This window comes from Vitis riparia, chromosome 17 (assembly GCF_004353265.1).
Source record: "Vitis riparia cultivar Riparia Gloire de Montpellier isolate 1030 chromosome 17, EGFV_Vit.rip_1.0, whole genome shotgun sequence".
Lineage (NCBI taxonomy): Eukaryota > Viridiplantae > Streptophyta > Magnoliopsida > Vitales > Vitaceae > Vitis > Vitis riparia.
This window is the reverse complement of record NC_048447.1, coordinates 17,993,018-18,007,873: the sequence shown is the minus strand read 5'-3', so window position 1 is coordinate 18,007,873 and position 14,856 is coordinate 17,993,018. Positions and strand designations below refer to the sequence as shown.

At 36.4% G+C, this 14,856-nt stretch overlaps 2 protein-coding genes across 2 annotated transcripts in view; one reads left to right on the top strand and one right to left on the bottom strand.

Moving 5' to 3' along the window:
• Positions 1–8,260, bottom strand: part of LOC117934376 (DExH-box ATP-dependent RNA helicase DExH3-like) — a 43,673-nt gene extending 35,413 nt beyond the window's left edge. The window contains 4 exon segments of the mRNA XM_034856026.1: positions 2,915–3,157; positions 3,377–3,464; positions 3,548–3,702; positions 7,739–8,260. Coding sequence (XP_034711917.1) covers positions 2,915–3,157; positions 3,377–3,464; positions 3,548–3,702; positions 7,739–8,101 — 849 coding nt within the window. The 5' untranslated portion in view covers positions 8,102–8,260.
• Positions 8,261–9,434: 1,174 nt separating this feature from the next.
• LOC117904927 (T-complex protein 1 subunit delta) lies at positions 9,435–11,356 on the top strand. The gene has a single exon (XM_034817749.1). The coding sequence runs from the start codon at positions 9,568–9,570 to the stop codon at positions 11,167–11,169; it is 1,602 nt and encodes a 533-aa protein (XP_034673640.1). The 5' UTR covers positions 9,435–9,567; the 3' UTR covers positions 11,170–11,356.
• Positions 11,357–14,856: the final 3,500 nt, after the last annotated feature.

Below are 14,856 nucleotides of genomic sequence, written 5' to 3'. Positions count from 1 at the left end.
GCTTTGGAGAGGAAGCCTCATCTAGTAAAATGAGATTCCGTGTGTTTGGATAAAAGGAAGGGTGGTTTGTGAGTTAGACGTTTCTCTACTCTCAATAGGGTCCTTTTATGTAAGTGGAATTGGCGCTTTGCGAATGAAAGGGAAACTCTTTGGAGGAGCATCATTAGTAGGAAGTTCGGGGAGGAAGAAGGGGGTTGGTATACTAGAGATGTTAGGGAGGGTTTTGGAGTAGGCTTTTGGAAGGACATAAGGAAGGAAGGCGCTCTTTTGCAAAACAAAGTGGTCTTTTCTATAAGGAATGGTAGAAGGGTGAAATTTTGGAAAGATAATTGGTGTGGGAATTTCACTCTCTGTAATTCCTTCCCCTCTTTGTATGTCTTTGCATCATATAAAGAGGCTTGATTAGAGGAGTTGTGGGATCATTCAGAAGAAGAAGGGGTTTGGAGTCCTAACTTTTCTAGGCCCTTTAATGACTGGAAGGTGGAGGAGGTGGAGAGATTACTTTTGTCAATCCGGGGTAAGAGGCTTAATCCTCTTATGGAAGATAGAATGCTATGGAAAGAGACTAAGGATGGGATTTTCTCAATTAAATCTCTTTATAGTACTCTAGTTTCAAGAAGAGTTGTTCAGTTCCCTATCAGCATTATATGGAATCCTTGTGTGCCTACTAAAGTGTGTTTCTTTGCTTGGGAAGCTTCTTGGGGTTAGGTGCTAACTTTGGATCAACTTAAAAAGAGAGGCCGGTTTCTAGCTAAAAGATGCTTCCTTTGCTGTGAGGAAGAAGAGTCAATTGATCATATTCTTATTCAGTGCTCCAAGGCAAGAGTGTTATAGGAGTTATTGTTTGCTCTTTTTGGTGTTACTTGGGCCCTTCCTTTTTCGATTAAAGATACCCTTAGTGGTTGGTGTGGCTTTAACTTGGGCAAAAAGCGCAGAAAGGTGTGGAAGACAGCCCCTTTGTGTATTTTTTGGGCGGTTTGGAAGGAAAGAAATAGGATTGCTTTTGATAATGAGGAGTTTTCGATGCATAGGTTGAAAAATTCTTTTGTATGTAACCTTTGGTTGTGGACTAAGTTGGTTGTAAATGATGGTCCTCTCCCTTTACTCAGTTTTTTTTATTGGCTAGGTGCTAGTTGAGGGCTAATATTGTATTTCCTCTTCTTTTTGTGCCCTTTGGCACCTCTTGTATACTCCCTATATGCTTTTGGGTCAGCCTCAAGGTGCCCTTTTCTAATATATGCTTTTTGTGTGTTTGCCTATCAAAAAAAAAAAAAAAAAAAATTAATAGTGTTAACCTATCACCGTCATTCCTAGGTGTGAGAGCTTATCATCTTCACTTTTCGATTTATTTTGATCAAATCTTTTTTCCTAGTGTTAGCTAATCAATCAACTATAGTTCTCGTCTCTCCTACTAATTTCATTTGGAAGCCCCACCAAAAGGTCAAGGCGTTTTCTTGGTTAGTGGCCAACAAAAAGGTTAATACCAATGTCGTGCTTTAAGTGCAAAGACTTTTCAAAGCCCTTAGTCCAAATTGTTGATCGCTGTGTATGGGTAGTGGAGAATCGATAGATCACCCCTTTTTACACTATTTGATGACTTTGGAGTTATGACATAAACTATTTAGACTAGCCAATTTAGTTTGGGTTGCTCCTAGAACTGTTTGTTACATGTTGACCATTCTTTTAGGGGGTTGGAGAGCACAAATAAGGGCAAAGTTCTATGGAAAATCGTTTGTCTTACGTAGATTTTGGATAGTATGGCAAGAAAGAAATGAAAGGATCTTTGAGGATAAGTGGAGGACATTTGAAACGTTATGGGACGTAGTTTATTTCTATTCATCTTTTGGACATCTACTACTATAGCTTTCAAGGGCATTCCTCTCGACTTTATTCAACTTGATTGGATTTCAATATGTAGATCACAAGGGTCAAAATAGTAATGTTGAGACATTTTGATGTCTTTTGGTTTATTTTTCTTTTCGTTTGTTTTTATTAGGTTTTGTATTCAGGAATGAACTTCTCATCCTTCTCTTGTTTACTCTCTTAATGAAAATGTTTTTGTTTCTGATAAAAAAAAAATGAAATATCAAATGTTGCCTCATAAAAACAAGTGTATCAGTGGACAAATCCCATGACACATTCACTTAAATTATTTTAAATTGTTACCTAGAAGGTGCAGATAAAGACCACATGGAAGCATGGACCACACATAACTGGCCTTGCATTAAAAAACTATTAAGGTTAGATCCGGAGGACTCATTGTCCTTTCCATACAATATATATATACATATGTATGAATGTATGTCTGCTGCAGCCTTATATCACTTCAAAGACAGTATAAAATTCATCCGGGAGTCAAAAGAAAGATACTATATCACAGTATGATTACGCGTCAAAAGTGTCAGCATGACTCAAAGCTTATCACACTAGTATGCAAGTCCAATAGGTTTTGTGAAGATGAACCATTTATAAGCTCAAAAATAAATTAGTGTTTACTTCACCGATATCTTTTCCAATGCTTCTATAGTTGTCCTTCAAAAGCCTAAAAGAAATAAATCGACATTAACGAGTTCTTCTATTTTTCTAATATTTAAAAGTTTCCTAAAATCAACATGTGGATTTGAAAATGAGGAAGAAATGAACACAATTGCAACACTGAGATACTTGAATTAAAACAAGAGCCACATTTCAAAAATATAAACCCTTCTAAATTCAGCATAGAGACATGCCAAATGCAGAGCAGGACCTAAATAATGCAAATATTTTATTATGGCATTAGTTATATTTATTTCTAGGTAGGATAACACCTATCAAAATAAAAAAATTTCTAGGTAGGATAATAATTATTTTTAATGTGCTCCTTATGAGAACAATAGGCCAAGAAAGTACTTAAAATTTTCAGGATGAGAAAAACCTGCCAATCTTGTTGTTGATTACGTATTTGCAAACTTTTCCGTTTGAGGATTCGTTCCATGACGACACTAGTCTGTGTCAAGGGCTCCTGTTGCTCATAAAATCCCTCCTCAGTAACACTGCTGTTACCAATTGACCTTGACAAGGTCTTATCTGAAAAACTTTCCCTGCTCATAGACTTTTGAGAAAGGTATTCTTTAAGATGAGCATGAACTTCTCTTTGCAACCCAAAAGGTAACACCACCTGTAGGTTCTCAAGAATGTCATGAATCACACTAAGCACACAGCTATATACAGAAGTAAATATTTATAAGAAACATGCACAAATTCAATTTAGTTTGACAGCCATACTAAAACATGTTTAGGGAAAGTTTTTATGTTCCCCAGACCAATACCTTCCTTACACATATTAAACTATTGAATGGATTAATTGACATAAAGTTGCTAGTTTACAAGAAAATACCTCCCTCTGTGGACGCTTATCATCCAGATCAGATCTGTAATTTGGCAGCGGAACTTTACTAAAGACAACAACTCTTGAATACTGACAGCTGCCAAAGTCAATCAAATTTCAAAACACAATGGATAAAGGTAGTAGCACAATGGAATTTTATGTTACAAAGTTTTACAATACCTATATAAGCCCATTCTGGTTGCCAGTGCTGAAATTTGCTCAAAATCACGTCTGTCCTTTTTCTCTGTTGAGACCACTTCTTGCTCATCTTTGTTGCGGATAAGCATGGTTAATTTCCATTTCCACTCATCAATGTTCTCATGGGTGGAAGCACGCTGATAATCATGAATGAAAAACAAATAAAAAATAGTGCAAGTGAGTTATAACAAATTCATATTTTATATAGGCAACAGGCCAGGAGAAGTAATCTAGAGAAGATTTAGAATAAGAACAACAATGCACTACGGAATTCCAATTCCTGCTGACTCATTCATGGTGCATGAGCAGCTTTGAAGCAATGGAAGAAAAAGAAAAAAATCAAGATCCATGTTGAAAACGGGTCACAAATTGATCTGACACCAGAATGAACAAACAACAACCCCACAAAAAATTCCGTACTTCTTTCTTTTATTTTGCTTATTTAGGGCAAATAAGGCCATCAATTGATGATGATTATTATTTCAGAATATTCAATAGCAGCAAGGTGTTTGTTTTCTCTTATCTCCTTGATTCTTTGTGTGGCTGTTCTCAATGGATTTAGCAAAAAATATGTCTTCTCCCTGCGGGTGGCCTTAATGTGCCAATGTAAGTTACAAGTACAATGAAGACCACAAATCATCATCATTTCACCCAAATGGCTGAAATTTTCAGCTTTTTTAGAAGAATGAAACATAAGTAAACATAATTTTCAAACTTCAAAGTTTCAAACTAGATTCCCAAAGACTCTCATAGACCCCTCTGAACCTAACCACATCATGTACTATAAAATCATTTTTTTATATAGGTAAATAAAGTGAGTATAATATATAAAAATGCCAAAAAGAGTGCGCCAAAGTACATTGGATGTATACAATAATTGCCAAAAGTCATAACCAAATAAGAGGAAACTACAAAAAACTACTCCTTCACTGAACCCAACCAATTAACAAAATCAATTAAAGGCATAAATATTTCTCTATATACAACTTAGCCCATGAAAAAGATTACTAAGGAAAGTGTTTTTTAGTCTTTGGTCAGAATGCTCCTCATTTTCAAATGATTTTTTATTCCTTTTCTTTCATATTGTCTAAAAAATGCACAAAGGAGTTGCTTGTCAAAGTCATGTCGTCCTAAGAGAGTCTCTCTAACCATGGAAGATATCACCTAAGATACATCAAACAAAGAAAACAACTACCACAAAACTCTTGTCTTGGCATAGTGAAAGAGAATGCGATCAATGGATGCTTCTTCATTCTTCCAAAGAAAGCATCTATTTGCCATGGAGAACCCTCTCCTCTAAAGCTTGATCCAAGGCCAATACTTTTCCTTAGCTCACCTCCCAAGCAAAAAAACTCACTTTAGACAAAATCAAGGAATTCCAAATTACTTCCGTTGGGAAAAGAATTGATCTCCTTGTCTCCAAGACAAAGTATAAAGCTTTGAAAGTTTCATTTTTTTTTTTAATAGGTAAATTTTGTCCTCATTAAGACTTGAACCTAGAACCTCCCACAAATCCTCCTCATCCCTTTACCACTTGAGCCAAACCTTAAGGGCTTTGAAAGTTTCATTCTTTTTTTATTAAAAAGAAAAACATTTTATCCTTTGACTCCATCCAAATCACCCTATCCTCTCCTTCCTTATTCACAACCTTTCCTTCTGGTTCAAAAAAGAAACTCTCTACATTGTCCAAGCATGAAAAATAGTATTTCAACACTAAAACAAGGAAATTTTGTTTTAAATTGATATAGATCTACAAATTACAACCAATGGATGAAAAGAGGAGTGCTCCAAGCTAATTGGTGTCATATATGCAAAACAAATGAGGAATTAACTAATCAACCCCTTAACCATTATAGGATAACTCCTAATTTATGAGAGTAAATTTAATTTAGGTGTCACTTGAGTGTTGCAAAGACAATGAAGAAGACCATCTAGCTTGCAAAAGCTTAGTAGGAAAGAGAAGAAAGAAAGTATGGAGCACAACCCTTAAAGTTCATTTTAAGGTATTTAAAAGGGGTGGAATCCAAGAACTTTTCAAGGCTTGCATATGTCAAAGCTGAACCTTAAAGACTCGTTCCTCAAATCTTTGTTTGGCCCAAAAATTCAAGGGGGGAGAGAGTATCTTTTATATGCATTGGAAAAAGTCTCAAATTCCTAATTGGTATAAATTCTTCTTTGTAAAGAATATTGTATAGAATATTTTTTATATTCATATGTCATTGTAATATTAGATTCCTTTATAGAATAGGGAAAATTATAAGGAAATTTTCTATAAATATTCTACGTCATGAGGGGAAAAAGTTATGAGATGGAGATAAGCGTGAAAAACTATAAGAAGTGGATAAAGATGTGAGGAAGAATGGGAGACACTCGGTGGAGAGAGAAAACTTGTAGTTTAGGATATAGATACAAAGAGTGGGGAAACATAAGGTGTTTCAAGAACCCAATAATTGTATCTGGTTTCTATCATCTATAATATTCTCTATGGTATGGTGAAATGATTTTCTCTCTCATCCATTAATGTAGGTATGGTTGGCCAAATTACATTAAAACTGTGTGGTATGCAGATTATTTTATCTTTTGTGTGCTTGAACTAACATGTTTGCAAGCTTTCACCGGCACAACAATCGATATCATGGCCTTAGTTAAAGATCTCTCGAAGAATCGAGGAGAATGTGACACAAGAAAATGACCAAAGAAAGTTTAGTTGAAGGTGGAGTCGATTGTTTAGGGTGATAGAGATGTGAGGAAGAATGGGAGACACTTGATGGAGCAAAGGAACTTGTGGTTCAGGGTGTAGATACAAGAAGTAAAGAAATATGAGATGTCTAAAGAACCCAATAGTAGTATTTGATTTTTAATTTTTAGGTAAACTTTTGTTCCCATTGGGACTTGAAACTTGAAACCTCCACAAAATTTTGCCCCCATCCCTTTATCACTTGAGTCAGGCTTCAAGGGCGGTTGTATTTAGTTTCTATCCATTGTAATATTCTCTATGGTATAATGGAATTATTTTCTCCTAGCCATGGATGTGGGCATGGTTGGTTGAACCAACATGTTTGCATTGAAGCTTTCGCTAGCACAACACTTTGTTGATAAGATGGAGATGGGATGAGATCTTCATGCAAGCTTGTGGATTGGTCCTTGTTGTAGTCTCCCTCTTTCAAGTATTTCTTGCATAACTTTTTACGTACTAGGGTTGCACCTATTTTAGGCACCATCTAACATATATTCAATTTGCTTATAAAAGATATCATTTAGCCTTTCCAACTGGGTCAAAAAAAGGTTTTAGTTAATATATGAGTGCATTCTTTTTCCCTCTCTTATTCCATATGATGGTTTGCCTCGTGGATTGATATAGTAGCCTCAAACACACTTGCTCCATCAAATTTATATCATAGCATATTTATTTTCCATTTCCCAACTTTCTTCTTTCAAATAAACCATTCCATCATTTGTGCAAAATTATAGTTGTATCCAATATGAAGTCATTCCTGGAACGAAACTCTAAACCTTGAGCTTAACGTCATGTGCCAGTGCCTACTTAGCTTGTGTATACAATTGCACACAAAATTCCTGAACTCTTAAGAATGCACAGAAAGGTGTGAAATTGGAATAATTAGAATATCCTGAAGTTATACATAATGATCATTCCTAGATATGTGTATGAAGAACGATGTAGACTACCCCAGTATTGTGTCAAAAAGAAGAATAATTAAGAACATATAGAAACCCCCACATGAAAGAACAGTGATAGCTTTATAGCGTAGTACAATTTCCAGTCCCTCAAACTCTTTCCAACTACCTACTCTCCGCTCATCTCAAGCTTATATCCCATACTTCATACTTACTAGAATGAATAGCAAAACAGCAGCCAAACTATAATTATCACAATTAGTGAATGGAAAACTTCTCTATATACAAATGAATAATTACATACAAAAAAAATGCCAATCAAAGAGCATTATTCAACAAAACATTTCAAAGGAAATTACATAAAATACAATTCCCAACATTCCCATCTCCTTGCTTTTGCTTCATTTCTCTATAACTCCAACTCCAACACCAACACAGCATATACTCCACAAACAAAAAGCACTTATCTTGCTTTCCAAAGCAAACACAAAAACACTTCCGCAAAATTTTCCATAAAAAGGAGTACAATAAACTTACCATCTGCTGCTGCTGAGCCGACTCTACTTCACGGTCGGAGTCATACTCGGAAAAATCATCATAAGCAAACCGACCATACCGCGAATTCTGATGAAACAAATAGGGCAGGGCCACATTCCTCTGCCGCCAATCAAGCTCCAGGGACCGAGCACAGGCACCAGAAGAGGCCGAGCACGCCACCACTGATCGCAGATACAAGGAACCGCCAGCAGAGACATGGGCTCTCATTGGGGTGAAGAGCAAAGGCCTGAACATTTTGGGGGTCTTGTGGTAAGGACGGATGTGGAATTGGAGAGGAACGGGTTTAAGAGACATGGTGGTTCTGAAACAACCTTGAAAAATGGAGGCGTAAGGGTAGGGCATGGTAGGAATCGGATTTGGGGCGGTAGTTTTAGGGTTTTAGTGGCATTTTTGCTGAAATTGGGGGTTTAGAGAAGAGAGGAATTAGGCTTGGTGGTTGAAGAGAGGTGGTGGGGAAATGAGAAGAGGGTTTAAGCTGTCGCTTGCCAAGGGTTTTGGGGAGGGAGTTCATAGTTATATCTGTTTCATAAAATAATAAATCCAAGAAAGCCCATTTGCCAACCACTCTCTGTGGCGTAAATTGAGCCAAATCGAGCATAAACAGCTGGGCTGGGCTGGGCTGGGCTGGGCTCGGTTAAGGTTTGAGTTTGGGCTCCGCCTTGAAATAAAGTGCTTCATTGGTAAACAAGTTTTTGAAAATACATCCTAAAAAATAATTTTTGAAAACCGTCATTCAAAACCATTTTTAACTATTTTTATGAATAAATTTTTATTTGATCCACTTATTCTCCATAAAAATATTATATATTTATATATAGGAAAAAATAGATTTTGACTCATTAATTTTAAAAATATAAAAAAAAACTCATAATTTTAATAAATTAGCTTTATCTTCATTAATTTAAAAATATTTTAAAATAAATGTATTTTTTCATAAGTCAAAACTATTATTTTCTGAAATACCATTTTATTTTATAATATAAAATAAAATTATCTAAAATTAATTTATAATTTTAATATGATAAAAATGTTTTACAAATAAATATATCATAAATTTTTTATTATATAATATAAAATACAAATTATTGTGAATAAATTTTTTCTATTATCTTCAAGTGATAAATAAAATATTTTTTCTAATTAATAGTGATTTTATATTTTGCATCATATAAATCCTATTATCTTCTCTCTTTTTTTAATAAAATTGAATGAATTTTTTTTTAAGATGACATCAACAATAAAATAAGAATGTTAAAAAATAAAAAAAATACAATTAAAACTGAAAATACATGAAAAAAAAGATTAAAAACCAAAAACACTTAAAAATTTTAAAATAAAATATTTACTCTCATCCTGTCTTCAACTCTTTTTTTATATCTGCCTAACGTTTTAAATAAATAAAAGTTAATATTTTATTTTTATATAAAAAAAAAAAAAAAAAGGTGTTAATGTATATATATATATATATATATATATTAACTCAAGTAAAAGGGTCACAAGTAAATTATAATATCGAATAAATTAGATATAGTCATATAGAAGCTCAAACAAACCCTAGATAATTTCTCAAGACAAAGAAAAGCCTTCTCAATTACCAAGGTTATTTCCGTAATTTAACATTCCTTCCAGCACCCTCTTAACACTCTCTCACTATCACCGTTCTCATTCCCGCTTCGCCTCTTTTCATTTTCAAGCCCCTAAAACAAACTGTTTCTAGGGTTTTACATACACCCAGCTTTGCTCTTAAATTTACACTTCCACCCACCTAGGGTTAGGGTTAAGGTTTTGAGCTTCAATCTCCTTTATCCATGGCGGCTCCCGTGGCTCCTCTGGCGCGCTCCTCCAAGACCGAGAGCTACGTTGACAACAAGCGCAAAGATGACATCCGCCAAGCCAACATCGTCGCGGCACGAGCTGTGGCTGATGCCGTCCGCACCAGCTTGGGCCCCAAGGGCATGGACAAGATGATTTCCACCGCCAGCGGCGAGGTTATCATTACCAACGACGGCGCCACCATTCTCAACAAGATGGAGGTGCTCCAGCCGGCGGCAAAGATGCTTGTGGAGCTCTCTAAGTCTCAGGATATTGTTGCTGGCGATGGCACTACCACCGTGGTTGTCATCGCCGGCGCTCTACTGAAGCAGTGCCTCTCGCTTCTTTCGCACGGCATTCACCCAACAATCATCTCAGATTCGCTCCACAAGGCGTCGATCAAGGCCGTGGATGTCCTCACTGCCATGGCCGTTCCGGTGGAACTCTCCGACCGCGAATCATTGATTAAATCCGCCAGCACTTCGCTTAACAGCAAGGTTGTGAGCCAGTACTCGACGCTGCTCGCTCCGCTTGCCGTTGATGCAGTGCTCTCCGTCGTCGACCCGGCGAAGCCCGACCTCGTGGATCTCCGCGACGTCAAGATCGTGAAAAAGCTGGGAGGTACTGTGGACGACACCGAGTTGGTCAAGGGCTTGGTTTTCGACAAGAAGGTGAGTCACACAGCTGGCGGGCCTACCCGGGTGGAGAACGCTAAGATTGCAGTGATTCAGTTCCAGATTTCGCCTCCAAAGACTGATATTGAGCAGAGTATTGTAGTTTCCGATTATACCCAAATGGACCGGATATTGAAAGAAGAGAGAAATTATATTCTAGGTATGATTAAGAAGATTAAGGCCACTGGCTGTAACGTTCTGCTGATTCAGAAGAGTATATTGAGAGATGCAGTGACGGATCTCTCGTTGCATTATCTTGCTAAAGCAAAGATTTTGGTGATAAAGGATGTGGAGCGTGATGAAATTGAGTTCATTACAAAGACTCTGAATTGTTTGCCAATTGCAAATATTGAGCATTTCAGGGCAGAGAAGTTGGGTTTTGCGGATTGTGTTGAGGAGGTTTCACTTGGAGATGGGAAGATTGTGAAAATCACTGGCATTAAGGATATGGGTCGGACCACGACTGTGCTTGTTCGTGGGTCGAATATGTTGGTTCTAGATGAGGCAGAACGGAGTTTGCACGATGCTTTGTGTGTTGTTAGGTGTTTGGTGAACAAGAGGTTTTTGATTGCTGGTGGTGGTGCTCCAGAGATTGAGCTATCGAGGCAGCTTGGTGCTTGGGCAAAGGTGTTGCAGGGAATGGAGAGCTACTGTGTCCGGTCATTTGCAGAGGCTCTTGAAGTTATTCCTTATACCTTGGCTGAGAACGCAGGCTTGAACCCAATATCTATTGTGACCGAGCTTAGGAACCGTCATGCTCAAGGGGAGATCAATGCCGGAATCAATGTGAGGAAGGGACAGATTACAAACATCTTGGAGGAGAATGTGGTGCAGCCACTGCTGGTGAGCACAAGTGCTATCACTCTGGCAACAGAGTGTGTGCGGATGATTTTGAAGATCGATGATATTGTTACAGTGAGGTAGTTTGATCAGGACACGGCAATATTGACAATATTGGACAATGAAAAACTGCTCTTGTTATCATTTAGGCTCTGTGTGCTTTCAAATAGTGTTTTTAAATTAATGGTCTTGGTGTTTTGGGATTGATCATGGTTAAAGAATTTTGACATTGCTGCTTTTGTTATTCATATCTGCTTTGAATTTGGTTAAATTGTGGTGTTTATTGAAATTTTGTTGATTTTATCAATTCGTTCATAGTGGAGCTGATGATTGTGTTTCTGTGCATTGGTTTGGTTCTTTATAGGGCCTCTGGGTTAAGTACTTTGCAAAGATGATTATACACTAGCTGATAGTTTGATAGATGTCTTTTGTGGCGTCAATGAAGAGCCTTTACTTATTCCTTCTGATTCACTATGCTATATTGAAAATTTAATGTTTTCACCCACCTAAATGTGTGGGAAAACCTATTACTTCCCTTGAAAACTCAGTGTCCTAAGTTTGTTTGAGCTCCTGAATTGCACTGATATAATGCTGAAAATGCAGGAAACATGGATTCTATTTTCTTTAGGGAGGAATGATACCTTGGTGATTTTCCTCCTGAATCTTTGTTCCCTCATTTCTTTATATCCTCATCCTGTTTCTGCTGATCTTGGAATTTAGGACACAGGGCAGATGATCATGCTTATCTTAGGCTGTTTGAGTAATCTCAGTTCTTCTTGCCAAGATGCTAAAAGTTGGATTCTTGAGTCCAGTTGCATTTTATTGTTGGAAGTCCTTGCATTCCTAGTTTGGATTTGCTTTTCTCCTGTGGAGTATTCTAAATACCTATGGTGGCCCATAGGGTTAAGGCTTTTTTATTTTTCTTGGCTAATACATTTGATATGCTTCAAATTGCAAGGCTGTTATTATTTGCCTATCAAAAAGGAAAAAAGAAAAAAAAATTCCTGTCAAAATTATATGCTTTATCCTCAAATATGTGTTTTCTGATAAATGAATAGTAAATAGTAGTGATATTTATTTTTGTACACTACCTGGTTGTGTTCTTCATTTGGGAAAGCTGCTTGAGTAAAACAATTTTAGTTGTTTGCCATTCACTTTTTCTAGCTCTTCAAACATGTGTTTCTGGATTTTGGGATAACAAAGTTGAAGTTCGTGGCAGATGTTCCACTTTTAGAGGTTCTTTGGTCTGTACGAATGGAAAAAATTGGATAGTTCCCTTTTCTATCGTTGTTGTAGAAAAAAGGTGCTGTCATGCCCTCTATTCAGGTGGAAATTCAAGTCCCTTCTTCTTTTGGGTTTCTTTTTGTTAAAACATTCAAGGTATCCTCATCTCTGTTATAACCAACCAACTGGATGGTGGTCTAGAGATTCTTTTGAGATGGCTAGGATTTCATTTCTGGAGTTTCTGGATTGTTTGAGGAGTTGACCCACCATAGGGTCTCTGTCTTGGTTTTTGCTTTTCCTATATACTCTCTGGGTGCTAGGGATCAGTGGTGGAGCCACATAGTGCCTGGGGAGTGGGCTGCCCCAAAATCTAGAAAATCTTTTTGGTAAGAAGGAGATTTGATCCCTTTCCCAAGAGGCTTGCTTCAAATCCATAGTTACTACCAAGTTATATGACCTTTTTGTCTCCATTTTTACCCCCGGGAAATAAATTCCTATATCTTAACCCTTTTCAACTTGATGCTTTTGCTAGGCCCACTTAGTATACTGATTTTGTCTATTAGAAAGCTTCCTTTTGGATTACCATGGCCCAAAGTTGGATTCTTCCCTCCATTGGTAGAATAATAACTTCGATAGGTGCTCATTGGAAGCCCTGATTGGGTATCTGAATGAAAATTCAGTGTCCATTGTGGAAACAGTACTGATGTATTTTCTATGCTGCATGGTTTGGTTGGGGATGGGTGGGGTGATCAAGGCTGTTAGTTTCAGTTAGTGCCCTTTAGTTGCTCTTAGATGTGCAAGAGAACTAGGTTTTCCTATTTTCATTGAATGGCTGTGCTGTGTTTTTTTTTGGACTAAAAATAATAATCAAATGCAATCAGATCTGCTGGCATAGTAAGACATTGATTTTTCGGCTTAGCTATTCTTATTGGGAATTTAGGCCATAACCTCAGTAACAAAGCCTCCAATATGATAAGCACATGATGTTTAGCAACCTTATGGCTGCTTGAAGATCAATCATGAAATGAACTCATTGGTTTCTTTATTTGTCAGACAGTACATGGAAACATGCCAAGCGGAGAATATTTGAGCAGTGTTCCAAATCTCTAATCCCTTTCAAGAAAAAGGAACACTGCTAGTTCATCTTTGTAAGTGGGATGGCCTTTTCAGAGGAATTGCTTGTTCTATGCTAGTGCATGCTCTGTATGTTGTTTACTTTTCCTAGTGGTTGTCTGGGCTCGGTTTGACTTCTGGACTGTTAGCAGGCTATTCTGCTCTAAATTATCTCAAGTTAATTTCTGCAGTTCAATTGCAGATGATTAGAATTAAATAATGGTTAGGGTTAATACACTGAAAGTAAATTGAAGCAGAGATTAGCTGGTGAGAATCTTAAAGCATCATGTGGAGGTCTGCAACTTTCTTCCCCTTCTTTGGTTGGTTTTGAGTTTGTGATGATAACTTGTATTGAGAGTTTCAGTTTTAAACGTCTTTCATGATGTCTTGAAAAGAAACTTTTAATTCTGGTTGCTTGTATTTTCGCCTTTCATGATGATTTTCGAGTGAGACAAGGTCTTAGGGAGTCATATCGGGTCCCATATTTGGTTGCCAATGCCTAATAATGGCGAAGAGGTCTGCATCGTTAGAACTGTCCACTGCTTTTCGAGTTTACATTGAATTTGGGATAAATTACTTGCTTTTTTAAAAAAAAAAAAAAAAAAAAAAACAGAAACTCCTACATAAAATGCTTTGAGACTAATTTTTTTTTTAAATAAGGATTTTTAAAAACTATTTTAAAAGAATTGAAACATACTTATGCATTTCCTTTATATATACATAGAAATTAGTGGTACAATTTATATGATAATTCTTGTATAAAGAGTATGGAATTTTCTTGTATATTTAAAAATTGTTTTTAAAACTTTTCAAACCCGAGGTATTAAAATTTATTTAATATCTTAATTTGTTAAATACTTTTTAAAAAATACCATCTCTAGAAAGTAAGTTTTGAAGAGGTTTATTATCATTTTTTTGTTTTTAAAAATAAAAAATAAGAAATATATTATAGTGGCATTTTCGTTTTTCAAATTTTGTTTTTATTTTTAAAAATTGAAACATATTTAATATTTATAAAAATTATATATATAATTAAAAAATTATTCAGGCTTTCTATTTCTAGAAATAGGTAGAAAAGTGTGAAGCAGTACTAGTTGTTTTGGCATTTCATGAGGCACTTGCATTTGGAAAGAGAGTTGAGAGTGTTCCGAATGGGTGGTAAGTTTTTTAGAATGGGAGGGTTGAGAGATGACTCTTTCCCAGTTTCCCATGTCAAAGCCTCTTTTAGATGATTCAGTAAAAAATTTCCATGTAAATTTGTTCCCATATTGGGACTTGTATCTCTCTAGGGAGAGGTGAATTCCTGAAGTGGCAGATGCATATGATTAGCCACGGCTGCAACTCAGCAACAATCATCTCTATTAATCAATTTTCAGAGTCATCTTGGAATTGAGTGTCTCCAATTATTAGTCTTGAGAGGGAGGTTTAGTTGTC